Source organism: Nicotiana tomentosiformis, chromosome 4 (genome assembly GCF_000390325.3).
Source record: "Nicotiana tomentosiformis chromosome 4, ASM39032v3, whole genome shotgun sequence".
Classification (NCBI taxonomy): domain Eukaryota; kingdom Viridiplantae; phylum Streptophyta; class Magnoliopsida; order Solanales; family Solanaceae; genus Nicotiana; species Nicotiana tomentosiformis.
The window spans coordinates 113,585,577-113,606,307 of record NC_090815.1 but is presented as its reverse complement, the minus strand read 5'-3'; the positions used below and the strand labels follow the sequence as shown (position 1 = coordinate 113,606,307).

General features: G+C 37.9%; 1 protein-coding gene and 2 non-coding genes across 3 annotated transcripts; 2 read left to right on the top strand and 1 right to left on the bottom strand.

The window, feature by feature from the left end:
• Positions 1–12,339: 12,339 nt before the first annotated feature.
• On the top strand, positions 12,340–14,291 carry LOC104085238 (protein PHLOEM PROTEIN 2-LIKE A10). Its single transcript, XM_070200174.1, has one exon. It carries the CDS (start codon positions 12,914–12,916, stop codon positions 14,180–14,182), a length of 1,269 nt encoding a protein of 422 aa, XP_070056275.1. The 5' UTR covers positions 12,340–12,913; the 3' UTR covers positions 14,183–14,291.
• Positions 14,292–16,105: 1,814 nt separating this feature from the next.
• Positions 16,106–16,207, top strand: LOC117273956 (U6 spliceosomal RNA). The gene has a single exon (XR_004503991.1). It is a non-coding gene; the product is annotated as a U6 spliceosomal RNA (small nuclear RNA).
• Positions 16,208–17,860: 1,653 nt separating this feature from the next.
• Positions 17,861–19,156, bottom strand: LOC104085237 (uncharacterized). Its single transcript, XR_011415598.1, has 2 exons — positions 18,829–19,156; positions 17,861–18,114 (listed from the first exon to the last, which is right to left on the bottom strand). It is a non-coding gene; the product is annotated as an uncharacterized protein (transcript).
• Between the last annotated feature and the right edge of the window lie 1,575 nt (positions 19,157–20,731).

Genomic DNA, 20,731 nt, shown 5'->3' with positions numbered 1-20,731 from the left:
GGCATACGAGAACGGGAAACAACAAAGATAGAAAAAGCACGGAGCCAGCTTTTTTGCTTCAGTTTGTTCAGTAGTTCGAAAAGTAATTACACTTTATCGAACTCTTAGCTCTTTTCTGATCAAAATCAATTATAAGATGGACCTCTTTTCAAATTTCTTATTCCTGCGGTACTATGAGAACCACAAAGATTTGTTGTTCCGTTTCTAATTAGACATGCGCTAATTGAAGTTCATATGCATAATTCTTTTTTAAAAAATTTAAAGTTCATATGCCTTTTTGTTTTCCGTCCCGTGTGCAATACTAGATTCTGCACTGAAAAGTATCACTTTATGCACTAAACAAAGAAATATATACAATATTAGTCAAACGTGCCATTCTTACTGCAATAGGTACTTAGTACTATACACATTTAAAAAGTCTTTTGCACTTCTCTTTTAGAAAGTCAAAACAATTTTTTACTTTTAAGATGTATTTTGGACATGCATTTTAAATATTAAAATATCAACATTGTTGTCAAAAGCATCATCAAATGACATACACAAAACCTTTTCTTCATCTTAAAATATAGAAACTTCATGGATAGTGTTACTTATAAATATACCAGTATAACTTTGATCTTCATTATATTTAAAAGCGATAATACGTTTTTGCATACAAAAATTATCATTTATCCAATGACATGTAACAACCAAATAATCATTTTCATTAATAGCACGACCAATATCAGAAGTAAGAGAAACTCTACAATAGCGAACAAATAACGTATATATGTCTAATATTGTCCAAAAAACCTAAAGATATCAGATCTACAAGTACTTCTAGGAATACCTTTAAATAAAGAGTTATAAATTCTTTGAATATTAGTTACAAATTATGGTGAAGCAGCAAAGCTAAAAGGTAAACAACCTAAAACAATCATTTTAGCTAATTCTTCCCGATTTTTCAATATATCGTATTTACCCAATAAACCGCCATCACCCCCGAGTTAAGTTTTTGTTGGCCAGATTGTTCATCAACACCCGATATAATAGAGTGGTTATCTATCATGTGCCTACGAAATTGACCCGTTCCCTCTTGCTTACCTCATGTCTCATGTTTATAAATGTCCCGACAAATAGTACATCTTACATAATCTTTATCTTTTTTTTAATATTTCAAAAAGTTGCCAACACTTAATTCTTAATCTCAATTCTTTTTAATAGGGAGAGTAGGCCTACCTATATTACGGTTACCATGACAACCACCCATAGTATCTGACTAGCAGTACCAGGTGTAGGTGGTGATATTTCAAGATTATCAGGTGACTCAATATCATCTAAATTATCATATATACCATAATCTTCTTGAAGTTGCTCATAGTCTACATTTATATTTTCAGGTAAACTTTCAAAAATATGTGTAAAGCTACTAGAAGAACCATCACCACCTCTTTTTTTATTATAAAATTTTTACTCTTACTAATACCACTACCATCCCTATTAGTGCACGTTTTTTTTTGGCTGCTCGAAATATATCTATTATGTAAATTAAATTAAAAAACTAAATTAATAATTCTAAATAATAAAATCAAAATAAACACCAAATAAGAGGAAGAGATGGAACGAGTATACCGGGAGTCCGAATGCCGCACTAAATTTGATATCATACTTCAATTGATATTTGATGATACCACACTTCACTTAATAATTGTAATTTTGTAGTGACTACTGTAAATAATTGATAAAACTTAAAATGATAATTAATTGAGAACTTGAGAGAAATAACAATTCAATAATCAAGAGAAAATTAGAGTAGAAAAAAAGTAGCAAGTTGTGAGAAAAAAATGAAGAAGATGCAGGCTATTTATAGTTTTTAAAAGGCTAAAAATATAATTTATCAATTAATAGGGGATGAGGGTGAGGGATATTTTATTAAGAGGTAACCTAAATAGCTAAAAATGCAAAACAAGGTCGTTTGCCAACAATCATCTCAGATTTTGACTGTTGGCAACAGTCAGATTTTTTTTTTTTTTTTAATAAAAAAATAAATTTTCTAACGGCTACCGGGCTGGAACCCGATTAAAACTCGCTAATGGCTTATCGGCTATCCAGATTCCGGAGCATCGGTAGCCAAAAATAGCCCGTCCCATCCGGAACAACCCCCTATCCTAACCAAACCCCCCACCTTTTACTAGGCCAGACTGACCCAGACTGTATCGGATCGAACCGGTTTGTTAGTGGGCTGACCCATCCCGATTAAAACCTTTAATTTTGGGATGGAAAGAAATTTACGGGAACCAAATGTGTAAGTTTCATTAATATCTCCAACTACGTACTAATGGCTCGAAAAATAGCCTTTAGAAAGTAGGTGGTTGATTGAAGATGTCTCCCACCGTAATAAGCCAACAGTGGGTACGACTGTAGAGGCTGGTCTCGAGGCCCCTCGAGATAGAGAAAATACCCCAAGTGATCCACTTGGGGCAATATAAATTGGAGGCTCCCCGCTGCTCCCTTCGTTTTTTGAGGAGATGGTTCAAGAGGCTCGGGCCTTGAAGACCCCTTCCATCGAAGGAGCCCTAGGAAAGGAGGACCACTTCCATGATTACTTTACTGGGGTCAAAGATTCTACCGGCCTGAGCGACTTGGAGGTCTCGAGGAAGGACTCGGGTGAGGCATCGAGCCTTTTCAACGAAGTGCAGCAAGCTCTGAATCGGGTAAGCCTTAACTCTCTTTGTTGGTATTACCCTTGTGTTCATTTTTTTCTTCCTCACTAACTTCTTTTTTTTTTCTACGTATGCCTCAGCGCTTCATCGAAAATTATTTTCTCGGTCTCGAGCTGAGTTGAGTCGGTAAGAGGCCGACATTCAAAGGCTTAGCGAGGAGAGGAATGCCATCATCCTTCTCGGTGGGCAAAAAGAAGAAAAGATCAAAGACCTTCGAGCCGAGTTGGCCACGACTCACAAAGATCAAACCGACCTGATCGAGCAGGTAATGAAAATCTTAAAAGCTCATGGGCTCGATTCGGGAATGGTGGATAACATTTCAATCTCACAGCTGTAGCAAAAGGTCGAGAGGGTCGAGCAATTCCGCGAGGAGGTCGACTTGATTAAGGCGGAGACTTTGGGGTGGAAAGAAAGTATGTACCGCTTTGCTGCTGAAAAAGAGGCTGCTCGAGCCCAATTTTCATCGGTCGAAAGTCAGCTTCGAGGCATGAATGAGAAGAGCCCGGCTCAGGAAAATAAAATAGAGGAGCTCGAAGCTCGGTTGGCTTTCGAACTTGCAAAGGCCAAATCTGAAGCCTAAAAGGCTAAAGCCGAGGCAGATGCAATCGTGGCCGTCTACAGGGCTGATGCTGAAGCCGCTTAAGTCCAAGCGAGAGAGGCAGCCGAGACCGCTCAAAATCGAGCACATTGGATTGCTGAACTCGCCAAATGACAATCGGAGGGAAACCCTCGAGGAGATCCAAGCTCGAGGTTTCGATCTTACCGACAAGATAATAAAGGATAGAGAGCATGAAGCTGATGCTGGAGCGCTGGCCTCCTCCTCTGATGATGATGACGCCAAGAGCAAGAACGAGTCCGAGAGCGAGGGGTACCTCGATGGCGAAAAAGCTGCCCCCGGAGAAAATTAGGAATCTTAGGATTTTTCACTTTTGATCTTTTGTGTAGGATCCTGATCGGACCTTGTAAATATTCTCATATATATAAATATCTCTTTCCGACTTGTCTTTATCTCATTTTCTGCCTTGTAAAAAATTTGTTTCATTCATGCCTTATGAAAATTTTGTTCATAAATTCGAGGCATAGACAATTTGATCGAAGCCGGACTAGTGTAGTTTTTATAATCAAGTGAGTACTTGCTCGAACTCAGAGTAGGGTGACCCTTAGGTTTTAATTGAGTGAGGATGATTTCTCGTACTCAAAAATAAAATGGTCCTTTAGGCTCTTGAATTAGTCTGATACAGCCATAGTAAAAAGAATGGCTTTCTCCCCCTTTTTGGCTTGAAAAGTTTATTGTTTAGTCATATAAAATCTGTTGTGCCTTAGCATTAAATAAATAATTTGTTCGAGTTCGAATGACTTTGTACACATTAGGATTTTCGAGGGTCGATATTATCGAAACCCTTAGTAATTCAACCGAGGGTAGCATTTTTAACCGGTTTATAAAAATATTCGAAGGCATATTTTATAAGAGAAATCAGACGTCTCTGAACCGTGTTAATTTGGTCGTAGCCTTTAACTTGGGATTCACATTTTTGGGCTTTTTCCCCTGTTATACTTTGAACTTGTTCGAAGTATCAGTTCCCAAGTGGGATGGCCGTGGCCTATAAAATCGAGGGTTGCCTTTTTTTTGAGGTCTTATGATATCGAGGTTTTAGTAATTCGATTATGTCGATTATTTGGATGGCAGTCCCCGAATGTGGGGTCAATTGTTCGAACTTTAGTTTTGATCGGCCCTTAAGTCAGTTTCCACAACAGATCATAAGCATGACATTGTAAAGTAAAAATTTCTCTAAGGCATGAAATATCTGGCAAGGAAAAAATACTTTTTTCAATAGATTAACATGCATACATGTTTGCCATCAGGGCTCGAGTAATCTACATACTCATGGTTCGTTCGACCGTTTGACCCTTACAAAATTTTCCGATAGAGACCCTGTCGGCACGAACTTGTAACTATCCGAAGGTGATGCCCCCAGTATTCGAGGTTGATTGTAAAGGAGCCTCGGATACTGTTGAATTGCTCTAAGTTAGCACGAACAATGGTTGCCTCGTTAAAAACCTCGCCGGAAAAATCCATTTGGGACAAAAACCGGTTTAAGGGGGAAAAATGCAACGCGTGCTTTCAGACCTAAGGACTTTGTGTTTGACGAATCCTTCGATGTATTCGATTAAACGCATGCAAATGGTTAATATAAAATATAAATAAAAATAAAGAAGGTCGTACCTTAGCAGTAATATCGTTTGAGAAGTGATATATTCCAATTGTTTGGTAATTGTTCGCCGTTCATCGTGCCAAGTTTGTAGGATCCCTTTCCGATGATATCGAGGACCTGATACGGTCCCTCCCGATTTTAAAGTGTCAAAGATTGGCTCTTCGATTGTATTATATTTCGATCCGCTGTTTCTGTGCGGCCATCCGAACGAAGGCGACTTCCCGTTTTTCATCTAGCAATTCGACGCTTGTATTCATAGCCTCATGATTTGACTCTTCTGTTGCATATCGAAACCTGATGCTAGGTTCCCCGACTTCAACCGGGATCAAAGCTTCGGCGCCATATACTAAAGAGAATGGTGTTTCCCCCGTACTGGATTTTGACGTTGTTCGATACACCTAAAGGACTTCGGGCAATATTTCTCTCAATTTTCCTTTAGCGCCGTTCAATCTTTTCTTTGGATTTTGAATGATGGTCTTGTTTGTCGATTCGGCCTGTCCGTTCCCCCTAGGATGATATGGCGTCGACATGATCCTCTTTATTTTGTGATCTTCGAGAAACTTTGTCACTTTGCTGCTGGCGAATTGCTTTCCATTATCGCATACGATCTCGGCAGGCATCCCGAATCGGCATATAATGTGGTCCGAGATGAAATCTATGACTTCTTTCTCTCTAATTTTCTCGAAAGCCTATGCTTCAACCCACTTAGATAAATAGTCAGTCATAAACAAAATAAATTTAGCTTTACCCGGGGCCGATGGTAGAGGGCCGACGATATCCATTCCCCATTTCATGAATGGCCTTGGGAATAAGACTGAGTGGAGTCACTCTCCGGGTTGGTGAATCATCGGCGCATACCTTTGACATTTGTCGCACTTTTGAACAAACTCTTTTGTATCCTTTTCCATATCGGCCCAATAATATCCTGCTCTGATGACTTTATGAACCAATGATTCGGCGTCGGAATGATTTCCATAGGTGCCCTCATGGATTTCTCGTAGGACGTAGTCGGTATCTCCTGGTCCCAAACATATTGCCAATGGTCCATCGAACATCCTTCTATACAGTGTTCCGTCTTCGTCCAATGTTAATCGTGCGGCCTTCGTACGTAGAGTCCTCGATTCCCTAGGATTCGATGGAAGCTTCCCGTTCTTTAGGTATTCGATATATTTGTTCCTCCAATCCCAGGTCAGACTTGTGGAGTTGATTTTGACGTGGCCTTCTTCGATTACTGACCTTGAAAGTTGTACGACAGTCCCCGAGCTAATCTCGTCGTCTTCGACTGATGACCCCAAATTTGCGAGTACATCGGCCTCGCTGTTTTGTTCTCGAGGCACATGCTGTAGGGTCCATTCTTTAAACCGATGTAGCGTAACCTGTAGTTTGTCCAAGTATCTCTGCATTCGATCTTCTCGAACCTCGAAGGTTCGGTTGACTTGGTTTACCACAAACAAGGAGTCACATTTGGTCTCGATGACATATGCTCCCAAACCTTTAGCTAGCTCGAGACCTGCAATCATGACCTCATACTCGGCCTCGTTGTTAGTTAACTTGGCAGTTTTGATAACTTGTCTAATTGTATTACCTGTGGGTGGCTTCAAAATGATACCTAACCTAGACCCATTCATGTTCGAAGCACCGTCTGTGAAGAGGGTCCACACCCCCTATGATGTACCCGACTTTATTAATAGCTTCTTTTCGACCTCAGGTATGAGGGCTGGCGTAAAGTCGGCCACGAAGTCCGTTAAGATTTGAGACTTGATGGCCGTTCGGGGTCGATACTCGATATTGTACACACTGATATCGACGGCCCATTTGGACAATCAGCCCGAAAGTTTGGGCTTATGAAAAATATCGCAAAGGGGATAAGTAGTCATCATGCAGATCGGGTGACAATGAAAATATCATTTTAATTTCCTTGAGGCGCTTATTAGGGCAAGCGCTAATTTTTCTAAGTGTGGGTACTGGGTCTTAACCTCATCTAAAGTTCGACTAACATAGTAAACGGGAAATTACGTACCTTGCTTTTCTCGAACTAGGACCCCACTTACCGCGATTTCCGAGACTGCTAAGAACAAGTAGAGTTGCTCGTCCACTTTTAGAGTATGAAGCAGTAGAGGGCTTGAGAGGTACCGCTTTAATTCTTCCAATGCTTGTTAGAATTCCGGGGTCCATGCAAAATTGTTCTTCTTTTTAAGCAGTGAGAAGAACCTGTGACTTCTATCTGAAGACCTCGAAATGAATCGGCCAAGGGCGGCTATGCGCCATGTTAATCTTTGTACAGCTTTAACATTATCCACGACTGTGATGTCTTCGATTGCCTTGATCTTATCGGGGTTGATATCTTCGATACCATAAAGCCGAGAAACTTACTTAAGCCGACCCCGAATGCACATTTCTCTGGGTTGAGTTTCATGTTGTATTTCCTTAGTATATCGAAGGTATGCTACAAATGTGTCAAATGGTCCTCTGCTCACAGGGACTTAAATAGTATATCGTAAATATAAACCTCTATTGACTTACCTATTTGTTCTTCGAACATTCGATTTACTAAGCGTTGATAAGTGTCACCATAATTTTTTAGTCCAAATGACATTACATTATAACAATAGGTGCCGTACTTAGTGATGAACGGAGTCTTTTCCTGATCCTCCAGGTTCATATTTATTTGATTGTACCCGGAGTAGGCATCGAGAAAATTAAGAATCTCGTGGCCGGCCGTGGCATCGATCATGCGATCGATATTCGGCAGAGGAAAAGAGTCTTTAGGACATGCTTTATTTAAATCTTTATAGTCTACGCACATTCTAAGTTTATTCCCCATTTTAGGGACTATGACTACGTTTACTAACCATTCGGGATATTTTACCTCCCGAATGGATCCTATTTTGAGAAGTTTGATTACCTCGTCCTTGATGAATGCATGTTTTACCTCGGACTGGGGCCTTCTTTTTTGTTTTATCGGGCAAAACTTCGGGTCCAAGCTCAGTCGATGTGTAGCGATTTTCGACGGGATCCCTTTAGATCGGGTAGATGCTCGATCACTATGACTTGCTCCAGATCCTCGACTGTCGATTTGGTGGCGTCGGAATCCTCGGGGGTTATGAAGGATTGAGGGATCCAGTAGTCATCGTCCTAGTCCGTTCCCTGCTTCCCCGACTGAGTTGAAGCAGGTGGCTGTGGTTGCTATTTAGCTTCCTGTTTTCCTTTGGACTCCGATCCCTTTGCTGACGAAAGCGCCGATACCGGTATTACTTCATCGACCGGGAACATCTCTTTGGCAACATGTTGTTCCCCATGCACCATTTTTACTCCATCCGGTGTCGGGAACTTTAGCATTTGGTGAAGGGTTGAGGGGACCGCCCTCATATTGTGAATCCAGGGTCTTTCGAGCAGTGCGTTGTATCTCATATCGCCCTCGATCACATGGAACTTTGTATCTTGAATAGTTCCGGCTACATTTATTAGTAGGATGATTTCACCTTTAGTTGTTTCACTCGCCATGTTGAAGCCATTGAGTACCCGAGTTGCGGGTACAATCTGATCTTGTAGGCCGAGATGCTCCACGACCCTCAATCGAATAATATTGGCCGAACTTCCTGGATCAATTAAAACACGTTTAACTTGAATTTTATTCATAAGGATAGAGATTACCAAAGCCTCATTGTGGGGTTGTGAGATCCCTTCTACTTCATCATCATTGAATGATAAAGTGCCTTCTGGCACATAGTCTCGATTTCGTTTTTCCCTGGTGATTGATACTTTAGTGTGTTTGAACACGGGCCTTTGTGGAATATCGACCCTACCAACGATCATGTGAATCACGTGTTGTGGTTCTTCCTGCTCGTTTTTCCTATTTGTATCCCTGTCTTTGAAATGGTTTTTCGCTCGGTCTCTCAAGAATTCTCGAAGGTGACCCTCATTGAATAGGCGTGCCACTTTCTCCCTTAGTTGTCTGCAGTCTTCGATTTTATGACCATGTGTAACATGGTATTTGCATATTTGATTGGGGTTCCTTTAGGATGGATCGGTTTGTAGGGGTCTGGGCCATCTAGTATCTTTGATTCTCCCATTGGCTGACACAATACCTGATGCGTCGATGCTGAAGTTGTATTCTAATAATCGTGGTGCTTCTGTGGAATTGGCGTGTTTATCGAAGCCACTTTTGTTCATGAGCCTTCGAAAGCTCTGTCTTCGATCGTTCCTTCGATCATTTCGAATGGGATTGCGTCCTTGGCCGTTGTTTCTACGATCTTCATTGTATGGTTGATACCGATCTCTGCTCGACCGGGGTTCTCTGACGATATCCCTTTGAGTTCTGCCGACGGGCTTATTTGGATAAGCGGAACCGTAAGGGGTCCCCAATTGATCATCCTCGACCCTGATCTTTGACTGGTACCGATTATGTACATCGACCCAGGTTACTGTTGGATATTCAATTAAATTCTGCTTTAGTTGTCGTGATGCCACCGAACTTTGTTCGTTCAAACCTTGAGTAAAGGCCTGAACAACCAAATCGTCTGTGACCGGTGGTAGTTCCATGCCATCCATCTAGAACCGAGATACGAATTCCCTCAACATTTCATTGCTTTTTTGTTTCATCTTGAAGAGGTCCGATTTCCTAGTCGCAACCTTTATTGCTCCGGCATGTGCCTTTACGAAGGAGTCTGCAAGCATGGCGAAGAAATCGATGGAATTAGGCGGCAAATTGTTGTACCATATCATTGCTCCTTTCGACAAGGTTTCTCCAAATTTCTTCAGTAGAACAGATTCAATATTATCGTCTTCCAAGTCATTTCCTTTTATTGCGCATGTATAAGAAGTGACATGCTCATTAAGGTCGGTGGTCCCATTGTACTTAGGAATTTTTGGCATTCGAAATTTTTTCGGAATGGGTTTCGGAGCTGCACTTGGAGGGAAATACTTCTGTACGAATTTCTTTGAATCCCTACCCTTTAGAATCGGCGGTACCCCCGGTATTTGGTCAACCGGGGAGTTGTATGTCTCTACTTTCTTGTCATTTGTCTCGATTTTCTTTTCTTCCGATTCAATCCGTTTAGTGAGCTCCTCGAATATTTTCATAATGGCGGGGTCAGCCCCCGATTCGTTGGCATTCGACCTTTCTGGCACATGCTCGGTCCTGTGAACGACCTCTGGTTCGATCTTACTCGGTGTTCGGTGTTGATTTTGTAGTTATGCTATAGCGGCTTATTGAGCTTGTAACATTTCGAATATCAATTGGAGGCTAACTCCACCATCTTCTCCGCCCTGCGTACCTCAACCACCTGATCGAACTTCCATGCGTACACTACCTTCGGTATCAACGCTCAAATTTTCATTTAGGGCGACATGTGAATTGACATTGACGGGATTTGCAATTGGTGCTCCCTCAAGGTCAGCCTGAGGCACCTCGATTCCTGGGGCGGCTATGTTGTCATTTTTCCCGTGAAATTCGAGGCTGTTGTCACCATGTGTAGGCACTGCTTGTGAGTTTGACATGTTTATCCTGAAAATAAAGTTTCTTACGAGAACAAGTGTAAAGCAGTATGTGTTATTAGAATCAGTATTAAGAAATCACTATTATCCTTAGCCCCACGGTGTGCGCCAAACTGTTTACCCTTAAAAATTAGATAACAATTAAACTTATAATGTGGTTCTAAGGATATGTGATTTCACTTAATACCGATAGATAAATATGAAGATTAATAACAGAAATGAACTATAAAGTAAAGCGAACCAGTATTGAAACGGAAGTCAACCTTCGAGTTAGGGTGCCCTCGAACTGATTGATACCAAAACAGTTAAAAATAAAGCAAGCTGATAAACAAGAGAGTATAAGCTAAAGAGAGAGCGTTATATTGGCTTTTTTATGTCTGTCAACCGTGGCCTACAAATTATTAGAGCCCCCCTTTATATAGTAGAGGAATCCTACTTATAGTATGATTCTAATTACAGAAGGAAATCTCATGATTAGCTAATTAACCGTTTCTCATTTGATCCGTTCCGAGATTTAAGCCATGATCCTCGATCAGTCACCGAGGTTTACGTCGTGATCCTCGACCAGTCACGGATATCTCGCCTTTCTGTTATTATGCTATCTTCGATCTTGCGATCGTTTGTCTCATTTGGCTTCGATCGCTACTAGCCTCGATCTCGACAGGTATCTCGGTTCTGAACTCGGTACCTAGTTCTCATGATTTAGTCTGTTCCGTTATGAGGCCGTCATTCGATACAATCTCCCGATCTCGGTCAAATAATAAAATCGGGTGGGCCCGATTTTAACGTATACAGCCTTATACCAATTGCTTTTTCTATTCCAATTTTGGAGGTGAAACTTTTATTTGATATATCTTTTTTGCTAGTTCGCCTTCAGCTAATTTCTGTATCACTTGGTTAGGTTGTTGGAGTTCATTGAATTCTTTAGCTTTTTCTTAGGTTGTCGAAAGACTTAACTAAATTCTCGTACGTCAATCAAAATTCAATTTTTACGTCCAAATATTAGATTCAAAATATCTACATCCACTAATATCATGTTATTCTTAACCACATTCCCTGACCATTGATATTAAATTTAAAAATTCTTTCAAGTGCTGATTCTAAGGGCTAATAATCTTCTTTTTCACTTCAATTTCAGTCCTTTCAAATCTTCTCTAACAGGTGACATGCAAATCAAAAATAAAAATTCTATCACGTGAGAATTTATTAGGAAAAAATCAGAAATAGTTATATTTACGACTGTTAATTGAAAAATAGTCACAGTTTTAAAAGTAATTGAAATTTAATCATTTTTCATGTAAAGATAAAATCTGAACAAAAACACTCTTAAAAATCGGGAAATATTCCAACATAATATGATGGAGTTCGAATTTTTTATATATGAGCTTCCAACATAATATGGTGGAATTTTATAATGTGCTGAAGTTCCATCATAATATACTGAAAGTTTATATGTTGGAGCTCATCTCACATATTATGCTGGAATTTTTCATGTGTTGGAGTTTCAACATAATATGTTAGAAGTTTATACGCAGGAGTTCCATAGTTCAGCATATTATGCCGTAACTTTCCGTATTTCAGTAAAACAGTAGTTATTTTTTAATAACTTCGCAAGCGCTGGCTAATTTTTAATCATCAATCTGAAAATTAGCTAGGCCTCGCTATTTTCACGAATTTATTTTATCATATTTTTCTTCTTATGTGATTTAGTTGTACAATATCAAAGAGATCCGTAATTCATTATGTCATTTACAAAATTTTGCTTATATAAGCAATGAATTAAAAGAACCAACCAGAATCGAAGCCATAAATTAGGACGACATCAAAGTCACGTGATCACACGTGCAAATATGGCCGGCGGGTAGTTAAAAAGACACTGCTCCTGTGGATATTCCACATCCCCAAAATCCAAACAAAGTTTCCCTTCATTTTCTTCTGAATTACCAAAAAATCTCTTCCCTTTTACCGAACCAAATTCTAATTTCCACTCAATTTTCTTTTCATTTTTTTCATTATATTTTTTAATTCTGGACAGAAATAAATTTCCTATAAACAAACAAAAATAGCCCACTCAGCATTGCCTGTTCATCCAAACAAGCCGCTCCCTTTCTCTCAATTCCCTTTCTGCATAAACGTCACAGGTTCGTTTCCTTAACGACCCTTCAATATTTTTCAGCAAATTAATTGAAAATTTATTGTTTACATTATTACTATTCACCTATTGGCCCTTAATTTTTCAATTGTGTCAGAAAACAGAGACGAAACCCTAGGTACCTCGATCTTCCAAATTCATGCTTATATCCTTATTCTCAATCTCAATTGTGGGTACCATTAAAGTTTCAATCTTTCTCCATTGGGTTTCTTCAATTTGAGCTCTAGGGTTTTGTTTTAAGTTTTCTTGAAAATTTCAACTGTGTAAAAAAAAATCTTGGGTTTCTGAGCTAGTGATTGAAGTTTATCAGTGGGGATTGCTTAGGTATTATATAAAGTTTCCATCTTTAAATGGATCTTGAGCTGGTAAAGAAAAGTTGGACATATGCTCAAAAGAAGAGGAAATGGATAATTCTGCTTGGATTAGTTGGATTTTCTAGTTATGGTGCATATAAAGTATATAACATGCCCTCTGTGGTGAAAAAAAGGAAAAGGGTCATGAAGCTGTTGGGAGCTTTTATCTCAATGGCTGAAATGGTCTCTGATTCTTCTGAAGCAATTGGTGTTGTGTCCAAAGATTTAAAGGAGTTTTTGCAGTCTGATTCTGATGAAATTCCTAGGAGTTTGAGACAGTTGTCTAAAATTGCAAGATCTGAGGAGTTTACTAACTCTGTTATTAGAGTTTCCCAGGCTTTAACAGTTGGGATTTTGAGGGGATATGGGAGTGAAAATAAGGGTGAGATTGAGGAGGTGGGTAGGTCAAGTCTTGCTGATAAGGTCATGGATAGAATGATGAGTACTGCTGGTACTGGGTTTGTTTCTGTTGTTGTTGGTAGCTTTGCTAGGAATTTGGTTTTGGGTTTCTATTCGGACAGTCGGTCGGAGGAGGGGTCGAATGGGAATTACCAATCTGGGGTCTCAAATGTGAAGTCAAATTCATCAGAAGTACCAATATGGGTGGATATGGTTTGTAGTGATAGATGTAAAGTAATGATAGCTGATTGTATCCAGACATTTGTGAGCACTGCTGTTGCTGTTTATCTTGATAAAACAATGCATATTAATGTGTACGATGATATGTTTTCTGGGTTGACCAATCCGAAGCATCAAGCTAATGTGAAAGACTTTCTAGTTTCCCTTTGTAATGGGGCTGTTGAAACACTGGTGAAGACGTCTCATCAAGTGTTGACAGCTTCTAGATCCGATTCTGATTTGAGTTCGAACTCTGATCAAAGTGAATATTTAACTCAAGCAAGTGAAAAGGCTTTCGAGCAAGTGCCTCCAAAAAAAATTAAAGATACGAGTCAACCGATAGATCTACAAAGTAATGGATGGCTGACTAGTGTTTCATCAACATTGGCGGTTCCAAGCAATAGGAGATTTGTGCTTGACGTGACTGGCAGAGTGACATTTGAAACCGTTAGATCCATTGTCGATTTTTTCACTCGGAAGCTATCAGAGAGCTTGAAAAGAAGTGTTAATGTTGCTCATGGTGAAGTTGTGGAGAGGGGGCTAGGTATCATCACGTACATCAGTGCTAAATCTTCTGTAATTCTTACAATATGCCTTGCGTTATTTCTACATATCCTTAGCAGTACTCAAACTTTATTGCCTGCCTAAAAGTTATTGATCTCTTTTGATCTAATGTATTTGAAGCTTATATGTTCTATAGTCTGGGAAAGATGTACATGCATTTGTTATACCTAATATTGAAAGAGCGGTTTATTCACATTTTGCCCTTTATGCTATCGAATTTTCTAGGGAAGATTCCTTTATCTCCCAGATGCACATGTTAGCTTGATATTGGAAGTATTTGATCTTCATTATCTGATAAAGTAATGTAAAATTAGAGATAAATGCTCATGTTACTCTCAACTTTCTACTATTTTACAGTTTATATGTGTATCTTGGATAGTACAATCTGGTCAATATATTTCGCTGTTGTGCTTATAGTACTATTTCGTGAAAAACTGAACTTGTTAGTCATTATTGTTGGCACTTAAAACTACAAATTAACCTTCCTTTTCAAATTCAAAACGGGAATGATGATGGTTGGCATTCTTGAGGATTGCAAATATCGTCTTGCATGGATGACTTTAATCTCTCATTATTGTTTTACTCTACTTGTCATGATATCCTTCATTGTTTTCTACTTTATTGCTATCATGAAAGCTACACTTTTTAACCTTTAAAATGTAAAAGATATCTTCTATCTGCATCAAGTCTGTCTACAATCTGGTGACTCCTAATAAGCATTTTTGACGATGAGATTTTCAAACATATGACAAAACCATTTCTTCCTTCATTTAGACAAGGAACTGATGAACACTCTTCTCTTGTTGATGTGATTGTTTCGTTTGATCACAATCAGGGAAGAATATTGTTATATATGACTTTCATGTTGTAGTTTAAACTTTACCGCACTCTAGTCTTTGGTCTTTATACAGTTATGAGTTCTACCATTTACCTTAACTTACTAATTTGAACTGAATGTTGTCATTGAGATGTCTTGTATTATATTTTCTCCATAGCTGAAAATGGTAAAAATCAAACACCCTGTTCACTGTGATTTTGTTGGATATGACATGGTTGCGTTAACTCATCTTCATTTAGTTTCTCTCTCTCTCTCTCTCTCTCTCTTGTCCATCAGGAAACTAAATGTAGTTGATCCAATGAGCAATCATTCAGTATTATGTGAATTCATATCAGATGAGATTATGCGGTCTCTTAGAGAAGAATAAACAGAAGATTCTAAAGTGCTCATTGGTTTACCAAAAGGACCGGAGCATAGCAGAATGAACCAACGTAAATGAGTGTAAGTTTTATTGCCCCAGTAAGACTGATGTTCTTTTTCTTCTGGTCACATTCCACTACAACATCAGTTACAGCATCTGGTGCTCCTTATCGAAGCTTGAAAGTGCACCTAAAGCACTGCCCTCACCTGCATTACCATGTTCCTTGTGCTGTTGATAGTGGTAACATGAAGTTCCATGTTTTTTTTCACTGTGGTTAGTATATTCCATGTACTTTGAATATGCTGGACGCATCTAAAGCATCTTCTCTCTATGTTTATTTTGAGAACTCAGAAACGAAGATAATGTTAATATAGTTAAGTGTATGGGAAGGAGAACAAATGAAGTCTCTCCCACCATCTCAGTGGTGAAATTGAACATCTAGCTGCAAAACTAAGCAGGAGATAGAGATGGCATTGCTATTCTCTTTATTGCATTTAAAGTAGCTTATAAAGGGTTTGAACTACTCTACCTATTGTCCTAAGGTTTTGGGGGATGCTCAAATTCTTTCACTATGTGTTATCATATCATGAAACAACAACAAAGGGTACATACCAGTAACAATTATGGTAAATTTTTATGCGCATTTACACAACTAGTTTCAATCTAATTTTGCGGGGACTTGTTTAGCTGTTTTGCTTTTGAAGCATCCTCATACGTTGTTTGTCAATTGGCTTAGAAGATTTTCTGCAGCGACAAAAAATGAAACTTGACGTCTCCCTTAGCAGAGTGTAACCCTTATCAGTGAATTGTTCCTTTAGGGACATCGGATAAAATTGGAATGACACAGAAGATTAGTGTGGGCTCTGCGCTAGGATAACTGCGTACGAATCGAGAAATGGTCAAAATTATTTTGAGTTTAAAAAGTAATCCTTACAAGCGAATACCAGTTAATATGCTGCATTTGACTTCTTTGTTGATCCTTATCCTGGGAAGAGGATGAGGTGATAGGAAAGTGAACATAATAATTTAAAAAATAAACGTTATTTCCAAGCACAAACCTGGCGAAGAAAAAGGCTAAAACTGATATGGACAGCTACTTTTCCTTTCCTAGACTTGGAAATTAACCAGCTCAAGTATGAAAAGAATGTGAACAACAAGAAGTTTAAATTTCTTTAACGACCTGCCTTTTTGACCGGAGACTCGGGTCTTTTCAAAGTCTTAGATTGAGAATCATTGCTGTTCAGTTGTCTAACAAGGTACTTTCTTTGATAGAATCTGGAATTTATGATGGATATGTGAGTTCACACTCATGAACAGTAACATAATAATGTTTTCTCCAGAGGAAATTATGTCCATGACCAAAAAATTGAGGTGTTAGTCAAAACTATCCTTTATATTTGGGGTAGACCCAACTTTGTCCCTTAAATTTAACATTGAGCACCATTTGTCCTCTAAATTTGTAAAACTTGAGCACAAATAGTCTAACTAACTGAATGGACCAAACCGAGGCGGAAAAAGATTAAAGATTGGTTAAAGCATCTATTTTGAAATGATTAGATATAAAATTAATTTAGATATGATTCTTTTACATACAAGATAGTTTGAGAAATATTCTACAAATTTAAATTTATAAAAGATGATCAGAAAAACTCGATGACATATGAAAATATGTTAAGAGAATCAAAAAAGTTCATCAAAACGTATCGAGATATAATTTTTTTGCTATGAATTTGCTTCTTTATAAAGGATTTTTTTTTTTCATAAACCATAAATGTTCTTCCTTTCGCACCCAAACAGAAAAGGCATCACTTTTGACCTTACTGGCATTCTTGCAACCGTCAGAAATGTCAAATTTGGAGCAATAAAATCAGGCATAAACTACTGTAACAAAGGGAAAATACAATGGTGGAAATGAATTGGGAAAGAAGGGAATGCGGGGACGGAAAGAGAGCCAGGTGGGGTGGCTTTTGTAGGTATCACATGAAAGTCACGTGGTATTAGTCTGTTAGTGTCAGCCTTGGTTTGGTCCATTCCGTTAGTTGAAGGAAACCTTGGTAAAGTTGTTTCTGTATAACCTGTAGCTTACGGGTTCGAGCCATAGAATCAGTCACTAACGATTGATGTCATCAGGGTAACTTGGCTACATCATACCTCTTAGGGTAGAGCCCTTTCGCGAATCCTGTGTGAATAGGAAATATTTTGTGCACCCGACTGCCCTGGCAGGTAATGCAAGCAGTCAAGGTTTTTGATATACATCAAAGTGAGTTGGATTAAGATGAGGTGAAGAAAGGAGTTATAAATCCACCTGTCCAAATCAAAACTGCTTTTCCATTTCTTTTTCTTTTTTAAAATCTCAAGGTATATAAATGAGTTGTTAAAATACAAGTCATTGTGCAATAAATCAGAGTTAGGAGTATATTTTACTGCAAACTCTTAAGACCATATGGTTGTTTTAGTTTTTCATTATTCTATTTGTGTGAGAATTAACTTATGAATTTAATTTGCAGCTATAAAATGTACCCCTTTGTTAACTATGTTATAAGTATAACAGAGGAGAAAAAGATTGGGTACCAAAAACAAAGAACTAGGCAGAAGTTTTATTATTAGTACCGACTGCCATTACAACCCCTTTCACAGTTAGTAACTAAAAGGGGGATTAGAAAGTTAAAACACAAAAAGTCCAATTCATGGATTTTTGTTACTTTGAGTATAAATGTAATCAAGATGAGCAGCCATTGTCCTCCTCTTCAAACATTCCTCTTCCTCCACTCCTTCACATTTTGCTTCCTTAATCTCAATTTTCCCTTCACTTGCAACCTGCCCGTAAAACAAAACACAAATCAATTAATAGAATATACAGTAATTTCTTTTTTACACCATCGAGTTAAAATAACTCACCACATGTAACGGACTATAATAAGCCTAAATTAGTAACGCAAGAATAAAAGTAAATAACGTTTTATAATCTGTTAGGAGTAACATATACGCATACTAATAAAAAATAAAAATAAAATAAAAAAGTAGCCCAGTGCACAACCATCCCGCGTTCATGCAGGGTTCGCGGAAAGACCTCAACCCAAGGGGTGCGATGTAAACAGTCTACCTTGATGGAAACATTGGTGACTTATTCCACGACTCGAATTTACTACAAGGCTATTTTTACTCTGATCGCATTCAGTGGCAGAGCCATAATTTTCATTAAGAGGGGTCAAAATATAAAGAAGTAAACCTACGAAATAGCCAAGGGGTGTCAATATATAATGTATATCCATATAAAACTATTTTTTATCTGGCTATTTTTTTGACGACACCCCTTGAATACATGTGGTTCCGCCACTGATCGCGTTAACCTACCGCAATAGTTCTCCTTTATTCTGGATTAGGACTGATTATACCCATGAAACTCACATAGACGGAGTCATTAAAACCCAATAAATAGAAAATCAAGAACACGTAAATCAAAAATAAACCAGTAGAATCTTGATATATAGATCAAATAAAGAAGAAAATATAAAAGATGGATTGACTTGCATGAAATTGGGGCTTCACCACCGCCGAAGAATCAGGACGAGCAGCAAATGTGAGAGTGAAGCAAACGAGAAATGCCACAATAAAGAGAGTGCACAACTTTGACATGTTTTCTTCTTCTTTACCCCTAAGAGATTGAATTCTTTTGTTGTTCTTTTTGCTGGCTAAGTTAGAAGAGAATTTATAGGCAAATGGGCTTTCTTTCTCTAACTCATGTCAAGATTTGATTGGATTTTGAAAATCTATTACCATTAACTTGTTGACGTGTGATAAAGCCAAGCGGTATTTAACATGGTGCGAAATTACTCCATAAATAAATTGGTTAGCAAGTAGAAATAGCCAAATTTGTACATGCCAGAAATGGGAATTAAATTGCTAATTAAGAGAATCCTTTATGGTCGAGGATGAGTATCTAATTCAATTCTTTAAAAAAATATCCTTATCTTTATATGGTTAATCAAACTGTCCATTACAAAAAGCAACATTATATAGTTCACAGTTCTAGCAAATCAGGAATCTTGGTTTATTAAGAAATTATTAAAAGCTAATTATTTCTCTAAAGGGAAGTGCTTTGAATTGCATATCATAGTCCGTTTTTACTTGGAGAAAAATATGACAATGGATTTTTTTAGGCCAAATACATGTACATCCCATTCAACTTGGTCTCATTTTTCATTTTGGCATTCTATTTTAATCTTGTTCCATTTTGGCCCTCCAACTCTACTTCTTATGTTTCATTTTAACACAAAAGCTGAAACCAATGCAAAAAACTATAGTGCGTGTGTATACACAAATGTGAGGTGTAATAAATATCAAATTAAATGTTGCTCATCCTTGTCAAACGGGTAAATACTAAAATACCCGACCCAAATTTTTTGGTATCCATGATATTTTCAGTTCAACTTGAAATCCACAAGAACAAATATTCATTCCATTATGAAAAAATAATTTTTTTTGAGACATGGATTCACTTCAAATTTCAAGCTTATAAGAAATAAAGGATGAAAAAATTAGGTGGCAATATTTAATTTAATATTTATTACACCTCGGATTTGTGTATACACATGCGCTATATTTTTTTGCACTAATTTCAACTTTTGTGTTAAAATAAAACATAAGAAATAGAGTTGGAGGGTCAAAATGGAACAAGGTTGAGATAAAGTGCCAAAATAAAAAATGGAGTCAAGTTGAATGGGTTGTATATGGGTTTGGCCATTTTTTTATCAAATAAAAAATTATAATTAGTTTAAAACTTGTATTTACTTAGATAATGTATCTGTTGACTAAAATATAGCGAGAATAATTTAAAACATTCATCGTATGGTGTTATGACACGTTCGTGCCTATAAATGGAGAGAGGTCGTACAATCTCATTGGTTCTTGTGGTGAAAGTGGTGTCACTATTGAAGGAAAATATTCCTTATACATGTGTGTGCAAGTATAATTTTTCAACAACAACAAAAAAATATATATATATATATATATATATATATATACACACAGTAGTGAGGGTATGCTCGGGCTATGCCCCGGCCCAATGACTATTTAGTTTTATTGTTAATATTATTTTCAGATATCACTCGCTAACGCATTTAAATCAGCCATGTTGGTTCTGCGTATGGTGATATATTATACCTTCAAGGGCTATTTACAATAAATTGGTTATCCTTTTTGGTGAATTAATGAGCAACCCTATCTATAGGTATTACCACATCCAAAATAGGGCGTAAATTCATACAATATTTTAGACAACACAAATAATATGTATCAGATTACAAATGACCTCAAATAAGTAGGAGAAGGGGATTGCGCTTGCCGTCATAAGAAAAACTTAGTGAAAAGGTAGATGAAGTTTCTGAATTATAAAGCGCAGTACGTTAATGCTGTTTTTATATTTGTAAATCAT

Excerpts from the sequence above, each read along its gene's own strand:
- LOC104085238 (XM_070200174.1), top strand. The coding sequence starts at position 12,914 with ATGGATCTTGAGCTGGTAAAGAAAAGTTGGACATATGCTCAAAAGAAG.